At 36.7% G+C, this 19,890-nt stretch overlaps 1 protein-coding gene across 21 annotated transcripts in view; it reads left to right on the top strand.

Moving 5' to 3' along the window:
• The window catches only part of ENOX2 (ecto-NOX disulfide-thiol exchanger 2), a 432,409-nt gene that overhangs the window by 349,617 nt on the left and 62,902 nt on the right, over positions 1 to 19,890 (top strand). For all 21 annotated transcript variants that reach the window (XM_019716148.2, XM_074323651.1, XM_019716147.2 and 18 more), the window contains one exon: positions 4,766 to 4,880. In XM_019716148.2, the coding sequence (XP_019571707.2) occupies positions 4,766 to 4,880 (115 nt within the window). The remainder of the gene's footprint in view (positions 1 to 4,765; positions 4,881 to 19,890) is intronic.

Genomic DNA, 19,890 nt, shown 5'->3' with positions numbered 1-19,890 from the left:
AAATCTTTACAACATTATTGATTATATTGCCCAAACTGACTTTAGTATCCCCGTGGCAATCTTGTGGTTACCGATTGTGCTTTGTAATCCCCTCACCTTCTCCTTCATCCCCCCCGTCCCATCTAGCAACCCTCAGTTTTTCCTCCATATCTCTGAGACTGTTTCTGATTAGTTCATTCATTTATTCTTTTCTTTAGATTCCACATATAAGTGAGATCATATGGTATTTGTCTTTCTCTGTCTGACTTATTTCACTAAGCATAATGTTCTCTAGGTCCATCCATGTTGTTGCAAATGGTAAGATTTCATTCTTCTTTATAGCCAAGTAATACTCCATTGTATAAATGTACCACAGTTTCTTAATCCAGTCGTTTACTGATGGGCATTTTGGTTGTTTCCATGTCTTGGCTATTGTGTATAGTGCTGCAATAAACATAGGGGTGCATAAAGTTTTTCAAATTAATGTTTTGGATTTCTCTGGATAGGTACCTAGGAGTAGAATTGCTGGGTCATGAGGTAGTTCCATTTCCAGTTTTTTGAGATACCTCCATACTGATTTCCATAATGGCTGCACCAATCTGCAATCCCACCAGCAGTGCATGAGGGATCCCGTTTCTCTACCTCCTCACCAGCACTCGTTTGTTGATTTATTGATGACAGCCATTTTGACTGGGGTGAGGTGATATCTCATTGTGGTTTTTATTTGCATTCCTCTTATGATTAGTGAGGTTGAGCATTTTTTCATATGTCTGTTTGCCATCTGTGTGTCATCTTTTAGACAAATGTCTCTTCATGTTCTCTGCCCATTTTTTAATTGGGGTGTTTGTTTTTTTGGAGTTGAATTGAATGAGTTTCTTATAAATTTTGTATATTAACCCCTTATTGGATATCACTGACAAATATCTTCTGGACAGACACATGCAAAAAAATGAAGCTGGACCACCTCCTTATACCATATACAAGAATGAATTCAAAACAGATTAAAGACTTAAATGTAAGATCTGAAACCATAAAACTCTTAGAAAGAAAATATAGGAAGGAAGTTACAGACATTACCCAGAGTAATATTTTTACTGATATATCCCCTCGGGCAAAGGAAGTAAGAGAAAAAATAAACATATGAGATTACATCAAACTAAAAAGTTTTTTCACAGCAAAGGAAACCATCAATAAAACAAAAAGGGATCCTACTGTCTAGGGATATTTTTAAATATATGAAAGACCTCTAGATAAGCTGTATCATTTAGTTATTAAATTTTTTATACTTCTGAGAAGAGACTATACTTTTTTGGCCCACTGGAAGCAGAAAGATGCTTTGTGGATGCTGAGCAGCTACAGGACATGTCTTAGGTCTCAGTTAGATCTTCCTGCCCTGGGACATTTCCCTAGAAGGAACAAAATTTACTGTTCTGAAAAACACAATAACTTTCCTAGAGTTGGACAACATGTTTGTTAATTGAGAGTTGGTCTCTGCTTATATCCTCTGACAGTCTACATTTTTGTTAGGCAGCTAAGAGAACCATAACTTTTCCTGATGCAGTAAGTGGTACAATATTTGAATTTGCCAGTGTCAAACCTCATTAGAATCACCTTTCCAGGAACATCTCTTTGATAACTGAAACCCAGACTCTGAGGTAGAATAAATTCTTAGAAATGAGCAATTTCTTAATTTTTTTTCTCTGCACAAGTTTGAATAAGACATAACAAATCTCACTCTTGACACAGTCCTTTAAGTTCATTTTTCTCAAGCAAGTCATTATTTTCTTCTATTTTAAGTAATGCCCCTGCAGTACATGAGAGATGCTATGTTAGTATTTCTATTTTCTATTACTTCTGTTTTTCTGTTACTTCCTAACTATCAGTTATAACACTGAATAGCTCACTTTTTAAAAGGTACTTGTATTTATCTTTAGTGAAAACTTAACTTGATATAGAAATCATTATTTTCTTGATAAAAGGAATAAAAACAGAGGGTATTCGTTTAGATAGTCATTAACTACAGCATTAATTATTAAGAAATCCATTTAAATGATCTATAATCCTCCTAAATGGAGGTAATGTTCACCAGACAGCTTTGGATATTTCCTGTATTAAGGCCCATTTAGGGCTAATCTAGGCATAGAATTCTCAGCTCAGTGCTGAGGAGCCTCTTATAGTGATCAAGTAGCCTCTAAATGATTGCAAGCTCCTCCAAAATGCACAGTTCTCATGTTTACTCTTTTTGAAAAGGTGACTTTTACAGTGTGATCTTGATCATTTCCAGTGTTTTTCATGCTTTTCTGAAGATCAGTGTTTACATTTGGTAGTGCTTCCCTTCAGCCTGAAGAACTTTCTTCAGCATTTCTTATAGTGTAAGTCTTTCAGTGACAATTTCTTGCATTTACTTTGGTCTGAAAATATATTTATCTCATCTTCATTCTTGAAAGATTTTTCTCTGAATATAGAACTCTGAATAACCAGATGTTTTTATTTCTTCTTGCACTTTAAAGATATTATTCCTCTGACTTCTGGCCTGAAAAAGATCAAAGTATTCAAATTGTTGTTCCCCTGTATATAATGTGTTAATTTTTTCTGGCTGCTTTGAAGACTTTTCTTTTCTTTTTCAGTTTTATTGAGGTATAAATGACATACAGCACTGTATAAGTTTAAGGTGTACAGCATAATGACTACATACATATATTGTGAAATGATTATCACAATAAGTTTAATTAAGAGTTTCTCTTAATGTTTAGTTTTCAGCAGTTTTACTATAGTGTTCCTAGACATACTTTTTTTCCCCCCACACACAATTCCTGTTTGGGGTTCACTGAGTTATTTGAATATGTAGGTTAATGTCTTTCATCAAATTTGAGAAATCTTCAACTATTTTTTCTTCAAAGATTTTGAATCATTTAATCTCTCCTTTTTCTGTGATGCCAGTTAGTGTCTCTCTCTTTTTTAGATTGGATAAATTTGTATTGTTCTCTCCTTAAGTTCTCTCTTTATTTTGTCATCTCCATTCTAATGTTAGACTCATCCAATTACTTTTATTTCAAATATCTTCAGGTATCGTATTTTTGTTTTAGAATTTCAATTTGGTTCTTTTTAAAAACAATTTTTCTCTGCTAAGACTTCCTATCTTTTCATTTAGTATGAGTATATTTCCTCTAAATCATTGAGATAATTATAGTAGCTGCTTTAACTCCTTGTCTGCTAAATGCCATATCGAGTCCATTTCAAGTTTGATCTGTTGGTTTTGCTTTCTCTTGCAAATGGGTCATCTCTGTATATCAAATAATTTGGAGGTTTTCCTGCATATTGTGAATATTTTGCTTTTAAGTCTCTGGATTCTCTTATGTTCTTACAAAAATATTGACTTTGTTTTCTTTAGCTTTAATGGTCAATTGACTACATTAGATTTAAGCTGAACATTTTATCTCTTAGATGGCAGCTGAAATCTCAGTTCAGTTCATTTAGCCTTAGCTATGTTGTGTGGAATCTGCCCTGTGCTTTCATGGTTCAAGGGTCATGCAGAAATTTGAACAGATCTGATACACAGAATTTCAATTTCTCTTTCTTTGGCTATTTCCTTTCTGAGACACCCCACCTCACTTTCCAGTGGCTGTGGTTGCCCTCAATTCACTTCTTGATTTCTTTAGGATATAAAGACTATGAGATTTCTATTAAAAATTTAGCCACCCTGGTGATTAGACACTTATATAATTTATGCAGTGATCTCCCAATTAGTCTAGTACCCACCTGGCACTATACATATAAAATAATATTAAATGTGTCTATGAGTTTCTGTTTCTCATTTGTTTGTCTTGTTCTTTTGTTGTTCTTGGTTTATATACCACATATCAGTGAAATCACATGGTTCTCTGCTTTTTCTGTCTGACTTGTTTCGCTCAGCATGACTCTGGGTGGTGAACACACAATGGGATTTATAGATGATGTAATACAGAATTGTACACCTGAAATCTATGTAATTTTACTAACAATTGTCACCCCAATAAATTTAATTAAAAAAAAAATAACATTAAATGTAAACTATAACTGAAAAAAATAAATATATTTAAAAGAAAAAAAAATTAGCTACCCTATTAGGTGCTAACTGTGATCTGCTCTCAGACTGAAAAGGCTCTTAAAAACTGCGAGACCCACACCCTTCTTCCAAATGTCAGCAACTCTTCAGAATATGCCTGTTTTTGTTAACTTTCCAATGCCATCAAATTGTTAGGGGTGTGGTTTGGTTTGGTTTGGTGTTTTGTTCAGAAAGTATAGTTTTTATCTATTGAAAGGGTGATCTGGTAGAAGCTCACTCTTGACAGCTCATTTTTGCTGTAACATCTAAACCTGCAAATATTCGACTAAGAATTCTGTTGAGTAAGACTATAAGGGGAGAGGGAAGAGGATGGAAGGCAATAAAATCAAAAGATTTGATGTAGAAGGGTGAAAATGGCAGAAACCTTAAGGAAAAGTTCAGAAATCCATGTAAGAGGTGAGAGGTCTTTCATGGGTAACAGTACTCTCTAGTATGAGAGGGATACAAGAATTATTGACTGCCAGAACTCTGGGTATAGAAAGAAAGCCTTATGCAAGACAGGGTATAAAAGTCTGTTTTGTTCTATTGAGACGATTTCAGCCTCAGCATGCCCCTTTGCTTTTACCTTACAAGTATTCTGAAGTTTTGTTATATATCAAAAAACCTGCTTTATCTTAGCCTTAACATTTTCTCAACATTTTCAAGACTTTCCTACCTAAACAGCATGCATTTTAACTTTAGGAAATTCGCAACATACATAATGATGAATTAATGGGAATCAGGAGAGAAGAAGAAATGGAGATGTCTGATGATGAAATAGAAGAAACAACAGAAACAAAGGAAACTGAGGAATCAGGTAAAGATAATTCTGCTTTGTTTTATTTAACATATATTTGCAGGGATGATATTTTAGAATCATTAACACCCAGTAAGTTGTGGGCACAAACCCAAACACATCAGACTTGAACCAGCTAGGAACAACTATTAAGGCCATGGAAGTTCAAACTGGCTGAGTATCAACCTGTGGCTACAGGATTTTCTCTGGTCTCCATTTAGCTCCCACCTTCCATCACAGTACCTAATTAAAACTGGACTTTCTTTTCCTAGGAGCAATAGACTTTTAGGCATCATTGTTCTGTATTTGGTTTATTTGATTTATTAATAATGTGTTCTACAATAGAAACCATAAGAGAGTTTATGCATAAATAGGTAACTAGCCAAACTTTTAGGAAAATTAGTTAGATCCCTACATCACTTATACCTTACACCAAAATTCATAACAGATGGATTTGTAATTCAAATGTAAAAAAAATACATACAGCAAAATAAATTCTGGAAAATATAGGAGATGGTTATATAATTTGGGATGAAGGTCTCCAAAGATAGAAATCATAACAGATATTTTTGATTAATTTATCTGCATAAAAGTTAAATATTTCTTTTTTTTAAATCACAAATTTAAAAGAGCATATACAAACTGAAGGGATATTTCTACAATATATGAGTCAACCTATCTGCTGCCTTCCATTATGGTTACTTTGGGGGTTTATTGGCAACCAAAGAGGAGTCTACAAAGACTTGTCTGGGTAAAGTCTTTTGCTCTTATCTAGTATAGTCAAGACCTCACTGTGAGACAGTAAGCCATGATGTGGGCTCCCAGTGGAACTCACAAGGCAAACCTGTTTACCAATATAACACTCCACTGTTCAATTTTCTAACAAATCATCTTGGAGAGGGGATTACCATGTGGGAAATTAAAATATCAGCCAAAAGACCAGTGTTTTCAGGTAAGTCATTCCATACAATCTTAGGAGTCAGTAATGTACAGTGGACAAAGCACTGGACATAAAGTTAGAACAGCTGACTTCTAGTCCCGGCTCTGTTCTTCTTGACATACGAAGTACTTCTTTCCCAGTGAGCCTCAGCTTCCACACTTGTACGAAGTACATTATAAAAACTACCGTCTAACAGGAATTTTGTGATGATTAAATGAATTCATTCATTTAACAACTATTACATACCAAGCACTGTGCTAAACATTGGAGATATGGCAGTATACTGTCCCTACCATGTGTGTGTGTGTGTGTGTGTGTGTGTGTGTTTGAGAGAGACAGACAGACAGAGAGAGAGAGAGAGAGAGAGAGAGAGAGAGAGAGAGAGACCCAAATTGATTATAATGAAAATCAGAATTTCTTGGTTCCACTACTTACATATTGAAGTCAGTAGCTCTATAGCCATTCGAGTGGTCCTGGAATCTTCCCTCCATGAACAGAACTCTTTTATTTTTAACATTTTTTATTAGTTTCAGGTGTACAAAACAATGTAATAGTTAAACATTTATCATTTATATCCCTCACACAGTGATAACCACCCTCCCCCATCTACTACCCCTCTGACCTCACATACAGCCGTTATATTTCCACTACCTCTATTCCTAATGCTGGACTCCACTTCTTGTAAATATAGATAGATAGATAGATAGATAGATAGATAGATAGATAGATAGATAGATAGATAGATAGATAGATAGAACTGTAGTTGACATTCATTGTTGTTCAGCTTCAGCTTCAGATGTACAGTGCAGTGATCAGGCATCTACATCATCCCTGAGGTGGTCTCCCTAATGAGACAAGTGTCCATTGGATACCCTACAAAATCTTTACAACATTATTGATTACATTCCCCAAATTGACTTTCGTATCCCCGTGGCAATCTTGTGATTATCGATTGTGCTTTCTAATCCCCTCACCTTCCCCCTTATTCCCACCCCCCTCCCATCTAGCAACCCTCAGTTTTTCCTCTATGTCTCTGAGGTGAACAGAACTCTTAAAGAAAGAAAACCACCAAGTCAGAATTTTTTAAAGTAATTTGTTACCTGCTACATCTGAATTTTCTCTATTTATGCCATATGTTAGATCCCTAAACATACAAACCTACATATATTGAATAAACCCTTTGTAATGAGTGAATAGTTAGCATTTTCAGAACAGTGAACTAATTACTGCAAACACATACTATAAACTTATAACCAAAATAAACAAAAGTTTTTAATGATAATTGAGCTATTCAAATTATTTAAATGCATAGACAGGACGTTTTATAGATGATTAATCTTTGACTTGTAGAATTGTCTCCACCTCAGAATCTGCAGTACTGTATACAGTGTTAATCCAGTGTTAACTGAAATGAATGCAACAATAAGTTTGAGCATCCACTTGATAAATTACTGAGTTTGAGAAGTTATTGCGGGAGGAGAGGGTTGTATGGGAGATTCAGATTGAATGCACTTACTAAGGTTATATAATTGCATTTCGCTTCTGTATCTCTATTGAGTTAAAAGCTGTCCTGGATACTGCACAGAATCTTATTCCTTTAGAGACTAGAAACTCCCTGACAGATCATCTTATAGCTATTTTCTTTCCTGTTCCACATGCCAGGATGGTGCTTTGTGAAATAAAGCTATCTACAATAGACTTAATGGGGCTTACCAAATAGCTTTTCTCCCAAAAGGTTTCAATTCATTTTAATTCAAGGACTTTTGTGCATTTTTCTTCCCCTAGATTGTATCTAATTTTGTTATCTTGCTTCTGTAGTACTCAAGTGCAGAAATCCTGCACTAAGCCAGTAACCAGGTCCTCAGTTTTTTTATCTAAATCAGCTACATGTTTTAGTTATCGCTTGGTTCCAATTAAAAGCTTAAGGGACTAGATCACAAAGTTGATGTTTTTTCTTTCTCTCCATGCTACCAAATTTGAATTCCAGGAGCATATACCATATTTCTGGTTAAATTTTTCTTCCCAGAAAAAGTAAGAGTCAAAAATAGCCTAGCAGTCTTGGTTATCTTTCTTTGAAGTGCCACAAAATTTCTGTTCTTGAAGATACTCTATAATAGCCAGCCCATATTTGTGATGCATTATTGGAAATACACTTGCCATAGAAAAAATGACTTCTGTGCTCAAAGCAATATGTTGAATGAGAATAACATCAAAGTAAATCATGATAGCTTGAAACTATTTCATTCTATTGTTAGCCATGATGGAAAGTACATATACATAGTAAACATAAGAACAGCTGTTCCCTTTCAGCATCTATCTTCTACCTTGTTCACTTAAACTAGTAGTTCTCAGATTTGGTTGATATAAGAATCATTGGGTTACCTTACAATCAGACTTCTGGACTGCAGAGTCTGATTCAGTAGGTCTGTAATGGGGTTTGAGAATCTGCATTTTACCAGGCATCCTAAATGATTAGGTGCTGGTGGTGTAGGGAACACATTTGGAAAACATTAACTTTGACTAATTCCCCTTCATTCTTCTAGCCAAATTTTCTCTTCCCTTGGTATCTAATCTTCTTTCTCTCCCCCGACCCCCCATTATCCCCACTTCAGGAATTTAATCAGTTAATTAACAAGCACTGTGTCCTATAAGCTGATGTAAATAGAGATGTAATATATGTAAATCCACATAAAATATAAGAAATACCAGTTGGTGCTAACCTGGAAGGTACTGATTAAAATGCAACAAAGACAATAGATTATTAGTGTGGGTCAGAGTAGTCACAGTCAGTGAAAATTAATTGATCAGGGCCTTGAAAGATGAACAGGTTTGGATGAGAGGAGAGGAAATAAGAAAATACCTTGATGCAGACAGGGAAGAGGAGAAGGAGCAGAGCTCAAAGAGGGAAATGAGGGTGATGTGTATATGGGGATAAAAGATTGAGTGTGTAAGAGGGGTCCAGATTATGGGGGACCATGAATGACAAGCTTAGATTTAGCATAGTATGCAAAAATAAGCATATCTCAGTGATGGCTCTAATATGAGAAAGGCAACATGAATTATATATTTTAGGAGATAATTTTGGATTAAGAGAGACCAGAAGAGACTTTCACAGGACTTGAGATATAAAAAGATGAAGGTTGGAACAAGACTGAATGGAACAGGAACTAAGAAAAAAAATGGTAGAAGAAAAGGAGGCAACAGAAATTAAAGATGCTAAGAGTCATTTTGGGGGAATAAATGCAAGTCTTTGGTACCAGAATGGATATAGATGATGAAGGAAAGGAAAGAACCCAGCATGAGTCCTGGTTTTCTACTCTGGGAGATTGAAGGGTTGTTGGTTATATTAGTTTACTAGGAGTGCTATAAAAAAGTACCACAAGCTGAGTGGCCTAACAGATATTTATTGTCCTGGATGCTAGAAATCTGAATGCTAGAAGTCTGAGATCAAGGTGTCAGCAGGGTTGGTTCTTTCTGAGGCCTGTGAGGGAGAATCTGTTCCATGCCTCTCCTAGCTTCTGATGGCTTTCTGGCAGTATTTGGTATCCCCTGGCTTGCAGATGCATCACCCCAAACTCTGCCTTCATGTTCACATGACATTCTCCCTGTATGTATGTCTGCTTCTGTGTCCAATTTCCCTCTTTCTTTCTTTTTTTTAAATTTTATTTTATTAAATTTATTGCAGTGACAATTGTTAGTAAAATTACATAGATTTCAGGTGTACAATTCTGTATTACATCATCTATAAATCCCATTGTGTGTTCATCACCCAGAGTCAGTTCTCCTTCCATCACCATATATTCGATCCCCCTTACCCTCATCTCCCACCCCCACCCCCCACCCCCCTTACCCTCTGGCAACCACTAAACTACTATCTGTGTCTATAAGTTTCTGTTTCTCATTTGTTTGTCTTGTTCTTTTGTTGCTTTTGGTTTATATACCACATATCAGTGAAATCACATGGTTCTCTGCTTTTTCTGTCTGACTTATTTTGCTCAGCATTACTCTCTCAAGATCCATCCATGTTGTCACAAATGTTCCTATATCATCTTTTCTTACTGCCGAATAGTATTCCATTGTGTATATATACCACAACTTCTTTATCCATTCATCTATCGAAGGACATTTTGGTTGTTTCCATGTCTTGGCCACCGTAAACAAAGCTGCAATGAACATTGGAGCACACGTGTCTTTATCTCTAAATGTTTTCAGATTTTTGGGTAGATACCCAGGAGAGGGATTGCTGGGTCATATGGCAATTCTATTCGTAATTCTTTGAGGAACCTCCACACTGCCTTCCATAACGGCTGCACCAGTCTGCATTCCCACCAACAGTGTATGAGGGTTCCTTTTTCTCCACAGCCTCTCCAACATTTGTTACTATTTGTCTTGTTGATGATCGCCATTCTGACTGGGGTGAGGTGATATCTCATTGTGGTTTTGATTTGCATTTCTCTGATGATTAGTGATGTTGAGCATTTTTTCATATGTCTATTTGCCATTTGTATGTCCTCTATGGAGAAATGTCTCTTCAACTCCTCTGCCCATTTTTCAATTGGGTTGTTTGTGTTTTTGTTGTTGAGTTGCATGAGTTCCTTGTATATTCTGGATACTAGCCCCTTATCGGAGGCACTGTTTGCAAAAATCTTCTCCCATTCAGTTGGTGGCCTCTTTATTTTGTCAATGGTTTCTTTTGCTGTGCAGAAGCTTTTAAGTTTCATATAGTCCCATTCGTTTATTTTAGCTTTTACTTCCATTGCCTTTGGAGTCAAGTTCATAAAATGCTCTTTGAACCCAAGGTCCATAAGTTTAGTACCTATGTTTTCTTCTATGCAGTTTATTGTGTCAGGTCTTATGCTTAAGTCTTTGATCCATTTTGAATTAACTTTGGTACATGGTGACAAATAGCAGTCCAGTTTCATTCTTTTGCACGTGGCTATCCAATTCTCCCAGCACCATTTATTGAAGAGGCTGTCTTTGCTCCATTGTATGTTTTAGCTTCTTTGTCAAAAATTATCTGTCCATATTTATGTGGTTTTATTTCTGGGTTCTCAATTCTATTCCATTGGTCTATGTGTCTGTTTTTCTGCCAATACCATGCTGTTTTGATTATTGTAGCCCTGTAGTACAAGCCAAAGTCAGGAAGTGTGATACCTCCATTATTGTTCTTTTTCTTAAGATTGCTTTGGCTATTCGGGGTCTTTTGTGGTTCCAAACAAATCTGATGATTTTTTGTTCTATTTCTTTAAAATATGCCATTGGGATTTTGATGGGGATTGCATTGAATCTGTATATTGCTTTGGGTAATATGGCCATTTTAACTATGTTGATTCTTCCAATCCATGAGCAAGGAATGTCTTTCCATTTCTTTGTGTCTTCTTCAATTTCTTTCAAAAATGTCTTATAGTTTTCAGCATATAGGTCTTTCACATCCTCGGTTAAGTTTCTTCCTAGGTATTTTACTCTTTTTGCTGCAATTGCAAAAGGAATTGTTTTTTGTATTTCTTTTTCTGAGATTTCATTGTTAGTATATAGGAAGGCAATGGACTTTTGTGCGTTGATTTTGTAGCCGGCAACTTTACTGTATTCGTTGATTGTTTCTAATAGCTTTTTGGTGGAGTCTTTAGGGTTTTCTATATATAGCATCATGTCATCTGCAAAGAGTGATAATTTAACTTCTTCATTCCCAATTTGGATGCCTTTTATTTCTTTCTCTTGCCTGATTGCTCTGGCAAGGACTTCCAACACTATGTTGAAAAGCAGAGGTGATAGGGGACAGCTATGTCGTGTTCCTGAACGCAGAGCAAAGGGCTTCAGTTTTTCTCCATTAATTATGAGATTAGCAGAGGGCGTGTCATACATGCCATTATTATGTTAAGGTATTTTCCTTCTATACCTATTTTATTAAGTGTTTTAATCATAAATGGATGTTGTATCTTGTCAAATGCTTTATCTGCATCAATTGATATAATCATATGATTTTTGTCCTTTATTTTGTTTATGTGATGTATCACATTGATGGATTTTCGGATGTTGAACCATCCTTCGGCCCCGGGGATTAACCCCACTTGGTAGTGATGGATAATCTTTTTAATGCATTGTTGTATTCGATTTGCTAGAATTTTATTTAGGATTTTTGCATTGGTATTCATCAGAGATATTGGTCTGTAGTTTTCTTTTTTTTGTGCTGTCCTTACCAGGTTTTGGTATCAGGGTAATGTTGGCCTTATAAAATGAGTTAGAGAGTACTGTCTCTTCAATTTTTTGGAAGAGTTTGTGCAGGATTGGTATTAGATCCTCTTTGAAGGTTTGGTAGAATTCACTAGTGAAGCCATCTGGTCCCGGACTTTTGCTTTTGGGAAGGGTTTGGATGACTGATTCAATTTCGTTACTGGTGATCGGTCTGTTTAGATTTTCCAGTTCTTCATGGTTCAGCCTTGAAGGCTATATGTTTCTAAGAACTTGTCCATTTCTTCTAGGTTGTTGAATTTGGTGGCATATAGTCCTTCATAGTATTCTTGGATGATCCTTTGTATTTCTGTGGTGTCCGTGATAACTTCCCTTTTACGTTTCTGATTTTGTTAATCAGTGTCTTCTCTTTTATCTTAGTAAGTCTAGCCAAGGGTTTGTCAATTTTGTTAATCTTTTCAAAGAACCAGCTCTTTGTCACATTAATTTTTTCTATTGTCTTTTGTTCTCTATTTCATTTAGTTCTGCTCTAATTTTTGTTATTTCCTTTCTTCTGCTGACCTTGGGTTTTACTTGTTCTTCTTTTTCTAGTTCTTTAAGGTGTAACATGAGGTTATTTATTTGGGAGTTTTCTTGTTTCTTGAGATAGGCCTGTAATGAGATAAATTTCCTCTTAAAACTGCTTTCGCTGCATCCCAAAAATTTTGGTAGGATGTATTTTCATTGTCATTTGTTTCTATGTATCTTTTGATCTCTCCTCTAATTTCTTCTTTGACCCAGTCCTTCTTTAAAAGTATGTTGTTTAATCTCCATGTATTTGTGTTTTTCCGCTTTCTTTTTACAGTTGATATCCAATTTCAAAGCCTTGTGATCAGAGAATATGCATGGTATGATTTCAATCTTCTTAAATTTGTTGAGACTGATTTTATGTCCCAATATATGGTCTATCCTTGAGAATGTTCCATGTACACTAGAAAAGAATGTATAGTCTGATGTTTTAGGATGAAGTGCTCTATAAATGTCAATTATGTCCATTTCATCTAATGTGTCATTTAGGGCTACTATTTCGTTATTTATTTTCTGTTTGGATGATCTATCCATAGCTGTCAATGATGTATTTAAGTCCCCTAGTATAATTGTGTTTTGGTCAATTTCTCCCTTTAGTTCTGTTAGTAGTTGCTTGGTGTATTTCGGTGCTCCCTGATTGGGGGCATAAATATTGATGACTGTTATGTCTTCTTGTTGTACAGTCCCCTTCACCATTATGAAATGTCCATCTTTGTCTCTTGTTATCTTTTTCACCTTGAAGTCTGTTTCATCTGATATCATTATGGCTACACCTGATTTTCTCTGGGTACCATTTGCTTGGAGTGTCAATTTCCACCCTTTCACTTTGAGTCTATGCTTGTCCTTGTAGCTGAGATGTGTCTCTTGGAGACAGCATATGGTTGGGTTTAGTTTTTGATCCAATCTGCTACTCTGTGCCTTTTTATTGGTGAGTTCAGTCCATTTACATTTAGGGTGATTATTGATATGTGAGGATTTCCTGTCATTCTATCTTTAGTTTTCTGGTAAGGCTGTGTCTCCATTGTTTCTTTGCCTTTTGTTGTTGTCTATTATTTCTGTGTGGTGGTATTCTAGATGTTTCCTCTGTTTCTTCTTTTATTTCAGTATATATTTCAATTCTGGATTTTTTTGAGTGGTTACCCTTAAGTTTATGTAAAAGAAAGTTTGATATTTAGAGTATTCCATTTTCTTCAGCACGCTTACTTTCTCCATTCCCATATTCCGTTCAGGCCTTTACTCTCCCCTTTTTGAGTTTTGGTTGCCACAAATTGTCCCTGTTGATGGTGGTTGAATAGCCTCCTTTAGTATTTCTTGTAGTGCAGGTCGTGTATTAGAAAATTCCCTCAGCTTCTGTATGTCTGGAAAGGTCTTTATTCCTCCTTCATATCTAAAGGATATCTTTGCTGGATATATTATTCTTGGCTCATGATTTCTCTCTTTCAATAGTTTGAATATTTGGTTCCACTCCCTCCTGGCTTTTAGAGTTTCTGCTGAAAAATCTGATGATAATCTAATGGGCTTTCCTTTGTAAGTTACCGTCTTCTTTTCCCTGGCTGCCTTGAGGATTCTTTCTTTGTCGTCGATTTTAGACAGCTTCAACACAATGTGCCTTGGAGAAGGCCTGTTGGGATTGAGGTAACTAGGTGTTCTATTTGCTTCTTGGATTCGAGGGTCCAGTTCTGTCCACAAATTTGGGAAGTTCTCATCGACAATTTGTTTGAATATATTCTCTGTTCCCTTCTCTCTTTCTTCTCCTTCTGGTATGCCCATTATTCTTATATTGCTCTTTCTGATGGAGTCAGAAAGTTCTTGTAGAGTTCTTTCATTTCTTTTAAGTCTCAAGTCTCTTTCTTCTTCCATCTGTGTCATTTCCAGGTTTCTATCTTCGATGTCACTGATTCTTTCCTCCATCTGGTCAACTCTACTACCTAAGCTGGTTATTTCATTCTTAATTTCTTCTATTGAGTTCTTAATCTCCAGAAATTCTCTTTGGTTCTTCTTTAAAATTTCAATCTCTTTCGTAAAATGCTCATGCTGTTCTTTGATTGAGTTTCTGAGTTCATTTAACTGCCTATCTGTGTTTTCTTGTATCTCGTTGAGTTTTTTCAGAACTGCAATCTTGAATTCTCTGTCACTTAAGTCACATATTTCTGTATCTTTAAGTGCCTTCTTTGGAGATTTTTCACTTTCTTTCTGAGCTATCTTGTTGCCTTGGTTATTCATGGCGATTACTGGTTTACTATTTCTCTTCCTAGACATCTACAGGAGTGACTTCTGCAACAGGTTGATAGGAAGAGGTCTTTCTTTTGTTTTCCAGTACTTGTTGGTAGAATGTCTTATTATTTCTCCAACTGCAACTTATTTTTCTTCTCCCACACGGTAGTGCTGTTTTCTCTGTACTATTCCTGCTTCTCACACAATAGGGGGGATTCCCTGGGAGACGGGCTTCTCCTCTGTTAATGGTTCGTCTAGGTCACAGGGCGCAGTGTCCCGGTGGGTATGCGGAGAGCTTTTGATGTTCCAAACCTCTTCCAGCTCCTGATTCAGAGCCCGTATGTTTCAGCAGTTCTGTTTACTCTTGCAGGGATCCACCCAGATAGGTGGGGTCAAAGGCGGGGTGAGTTGTGAGAGGTGGCCAGAGAAATGGCGGCAACCACCACCACAGCCAGTCCTGCTTCCACGGCTCCCTCCCCTTGCCGGAACTAGTTGGGCTGTGAATTTGTGTTTGCGGCCCACAGTTCTCAAAATAGCAAATTTTCTGTTGTTTTGATCTGACACTGCTACTGTTTCGCTTCTAGCACTGGGCAGATGGGGGCGGGGCGAGCTCTGGGAGGGGTGGGAAGGGGCGGCTAGTCTCAGTGCCTAAGGCTCCGTTCTCTGCTCAGCAGTGAGTGCTTAAACCACCGTTTTCAGCCTTTTTCCCTCAGTCTTTTCTCCGAGGACTCTGCCGTGAGCGTTGGGTTCAGCCATGGTATATGCTGTCCCCTCAGCCCTGTGGGCCACAAGCGGAGCCCTAGCAGTCCGAGTTCTTCCCTCACTCGCAGCTGCGGTAGTTCCGGGAAGCAGGGAACTCGGAACACTGAGCTCGGTCTGCATCCTGCGCCCGCGCGTCTCCGTCTCCGCGCACTTCTCCCTTTCCTCCTCCCTCCACTCGCGCGAATCTCCCACCTGTAGGTGATTTCAATCGGTAGTGGGCCTCTTCGTCCTGCCTGTATGCTGTGCAGGGAGTCCTTTGTGGAGTTTTTGTTGTTCGATTCATTGTAAATTCCAGGGGAGCTTTACAGAGGCTCTACGTTCAGGAACACGACAGGGATGTCCCCTATCACCTCTGATTTTCAACATAGTGTTGGAAGTCCTTGCCAGAGCAATCAGGCAAGAGAAAGAAATAAAAAGCATCCAAATTGGGAATGAAGAAGTTAAATTATCACTCTTTGCAGATGACATGATGCTATATATAGAAAACCCTAAAGACTCCACCAAAAAGCTATTAGAAATCAATACAGTAAAGTTGTTGTACAAAATCAACGCACAAAAGTCCATTGCCTTCCTATATACTAACAATGAAATCTCAGAAAAGAAAATACAAAAACAATTCCTTTTGCAATTGCAGCAAAAAATAAAATACCTAGGAATACACTTAACCAAGGATGAAATACCTATATGCTGAAAAGTATAAGACATTTTTGAAAGAAATTGAAGAAGACACAAAGAAATGGAAAGACATTCCGTGCTCATGGATTGGAAGAATCAACATAGTTAAAATGGCCATATTACCCAAAGCAGTTACAGATTCAATGCAATCCCCATCAAAATCCCAATGGCATTTTTTAAAGAAATAGAACAAAAAATCGTCAGATTTGTTTGGAACCACAAAAGACCCCGAATAGCCAAAGCAATCTTAAGAAAAAAGAGCAATAATGGAGGTATCACACTTCCTGACTTTGGCTTGTACTACAGGGCTACAGTAATCAAAACAGCATGGTATTGGCAGAAAAACAGACACATAGACCAATGGAATAGAATTGAGAACCCAGAAATAAAACCACATAAATATGGACAGATAATTTTGACAAAGAAGCTAAAAACATACAATAGAGCAAAGACAGCCTCTTCAATAAATGGTGCTGGGAGAATTGGATAGCCATGTGCAAAAGAATGAAACTGGACTGCTATTTGTCACCATGTACCAAAGTTAATTCAAAATGGATCAAAGACTTAAGCATAAGACCTGACACAATAAACTGCATAGAAGAAAACATAGGTACTAAACTTATGGACCTTGGGTTCAAAGAGCATTTTATGAACTTGACTCCAAAAGCAATGGAAGTAAAAGCTAAAATAAACGAATGGGACTATATGAAACTTAAAAACTTCTGCACAGCAAAAGAAACCATTGACAAAATAAAGAGGCCACCAACTGAATGGGAGAAGATTTTTGCAAACAGTGCCTCCGATAAGGGGCTAGTATCCAGAATATACGAGGAACACAAACACATGCAACTCAACAACAAAAAAACAAACAACCCAATTGAAAAATGGGCAGAGGACTTGAAGAGACATTTCTCCAAAGAGGACATACAAATGGCGAATAGACATATGAAAAACTGCTCAACATCACTAATCATCAGAGAAATGCAAATCAAAACCACAATGAGATATCACCTCACCCCAGTCAGAATGGCTATCATCAACAAGACAAATAATAACAAATGTTGGATAGGCTGTGGAGAAAAAGAAACCCTCATACACTGTTGGTCAGTGTGGAGGTTCCTCAAAGAATCGAATAGAATTGCCATACAATATCTACCCAAAAATCTGAAAAATTTAGAGATAAAGGCACGTGCTCCAATGTTCATTGCAGCTTTGCTTACGTGGCCAAGACATAGAAACAACCAAAATGTTCTTCGATAGATGAATGGGTAAAGAAGTTGTGGTACATATACACAATGGAATACTATTAGTAAGAAAAGATGATATAGGAACATTTGTGACAACATGGATGGATCTTGAGAGAGTAATGCTGAGCGAAACAAGTCAGACAGAAAAAGCAGAGAACCATGTGATTTCACTGATATGTGGTATATAAACCAAAAACAACAAAAGAACAAGACAAACAAATGAGAAACAGAAACTCATAGACAGACAATAGTTTAGTGGTTGCCAGAGGGTAACGGGGGCGGGGGGTATGAGGGTAAGGGGATCGAATATATGGTGATGGAAGGAGAACTGACTCTGGGTGATGAACACACAATGGGATTTATAGATGATGTAATACAGAATTGTACACCTGAAATCTATGTAATTTTACTAACAATTGTCACCCCAATAAATTTAATAAAATAAAATTTAAAAAAAAAAAGAAAAGAAAATCAATACGGAAACAACAGCCTTAAATGACACATTGGACTACTTGGATTTAACCGATATTTTCAGAGCATTCCACCCCAATGCTGCAGAATACACGTTCTTCTCAAGCGCACATGGAACATTCTCCAAGATAGACCATATGTTAGGCCACAAAGCAAGTCTGGATTAATTTAAGAAAATTGGAATCATACCAATTGTCTTCTCTGACCACAGTGCTATGAAATTAGAAATGAACTACAGGAAAAAGACTGGAAGACACACAAATTCATGAAGGCTGAATAATATGTTACTAAATAATGAATGGGTGAAACAGGAGATCAAGGAAGAAATCAAAAGATATCTCGAGACAAATGAAAATGAAAATACAACGACCCAAAATCTATGGGATGCCGCGAAAGCAGTCCTAACAGGGAAGTTCATAGCACTGCAGGCCTACCTAAAGAAACAAGAAACATCACTAATCAACAGTATATCTTCACACTTAAGGGATCTGGAAAAAGAACAACAAAATAAGCCCAAAGGGAGTACAAGGAAGGAGATAATAAAGATCAGAGCGGAAATAAATGAAATAGAAACCAGAAAAACAATACAAAAGATCAATGAATCCAAGAGTTGGTTCTTAGAGAAGATAAACAAAATTGACAAACCTTTAGCCAGACTCATTAAAAAAAAGAGAGGACCCAAATTAATAAAATCAGTAATGAAAGAGGAGAAGTGACAACAGACACCGCAGAGATACAAAAAATCCTAAGAAATTACTATGAGCAACTGTATGCCAACAAATTTGACAACCTGGAAGAAATGGACAATTTCCTAGATGCATACAACCTTCCAAGGCTAACTCAAGAGGAGACAGAAAACCTGAATAGACTGATTACCACCAAGGAAATTGAATCAGTAATCAACAATCTCCCAACAAACAAAAGCCCTGGACCAGATGGCTTTACAGGTGAATTTTACAGAACGTTCAAAAAAGAATTGTCACCTATTCTCCTCAAACTCTTCCAAAAAATCCAGAGGGAGGGAAGACTCCCAAACACTTTTTACGAAGCCACTATCACCCTGATCCCAAAATCAGACAAAGACACCACAAAAAAAGAAAACTACAGGCCGATATCGCTAATGAACATAGATGCAAAAATCCTCAACAAAATACTAGCGAACAGAATTCAGCAATACATTAAAAAGATCATACACCATGATCAAGTGGGATTCATCCCTGGTATGCAAGGGTGGTTCAACATCCGCAAATCAATTAATGTGATACACCACATTAACAAAATGAAAAATAAAAAAATCAAATGATCAATCATATGATCATATCAATTGGCCGAAAAAGCATTTGACAAAATCCAGCAGCGATTTATGATAAAACCCTTAAGAAAGTGGGAATAGAGGGATCATATCTCAACATAATAAAGGCCATATATGATAAACCCACAGCTAACTTCATACTCAATGGGGAAAAACTAAAACCATGCCCCTTAAAATCAGGAGCCAGACAAGGTTGCCCACTTTCTCCACTTCTATTCAACATAGTGCTGGAAGTTCTAGCCACAGCAATCAGACAAGAAAAAGAAATAAAAGGCATACAAATCGGTAAGGAGGAAGTAAAACTGTCATTATATGCAGATGATATGATACTATATTTAGAGAACCCTAAAGACTCCACCAAGAAACTATTAGAGCTGATAGATGAATTTAGTAAAGTAGCAGGATACAAATTTAATATTCAGAAATCAGTTGCATTTGTATATACCAATAATAAAACATCAGAAGGAGAAATTAGAAAAGCAATTCCATTTACAATTGCTCCAAAGACTATAAAATACCTGGGAATAAATTTAACCAAAGAAGTAAAAGATCTGTACTCAGAAAATTATAAGACACTGAAGAAAGAAATGAAAGAAGATACAAATAGATGGAAACAACATATCATGTTCATGGATAGGAAGAATTAATATAGTT

This window comes from Rhinolophus sinicus, chromosome X (assembly GCF_036562045.2).
Source record: "Rhinolophus sinicus isolate RSC01 chromosome X, ASM3656204v1, whole genome shotgun sequence".
NCBI classification, from domain to species: Eukaryota; Metazoa; Chordata; class Mammalia; order Chiroptera; family Rhinolophidae; genus Rhinolophus; species Rhinolophus sinicus.
This window is presented reverse-complemented; position numbering and strand designations above follow the sequence as displayed.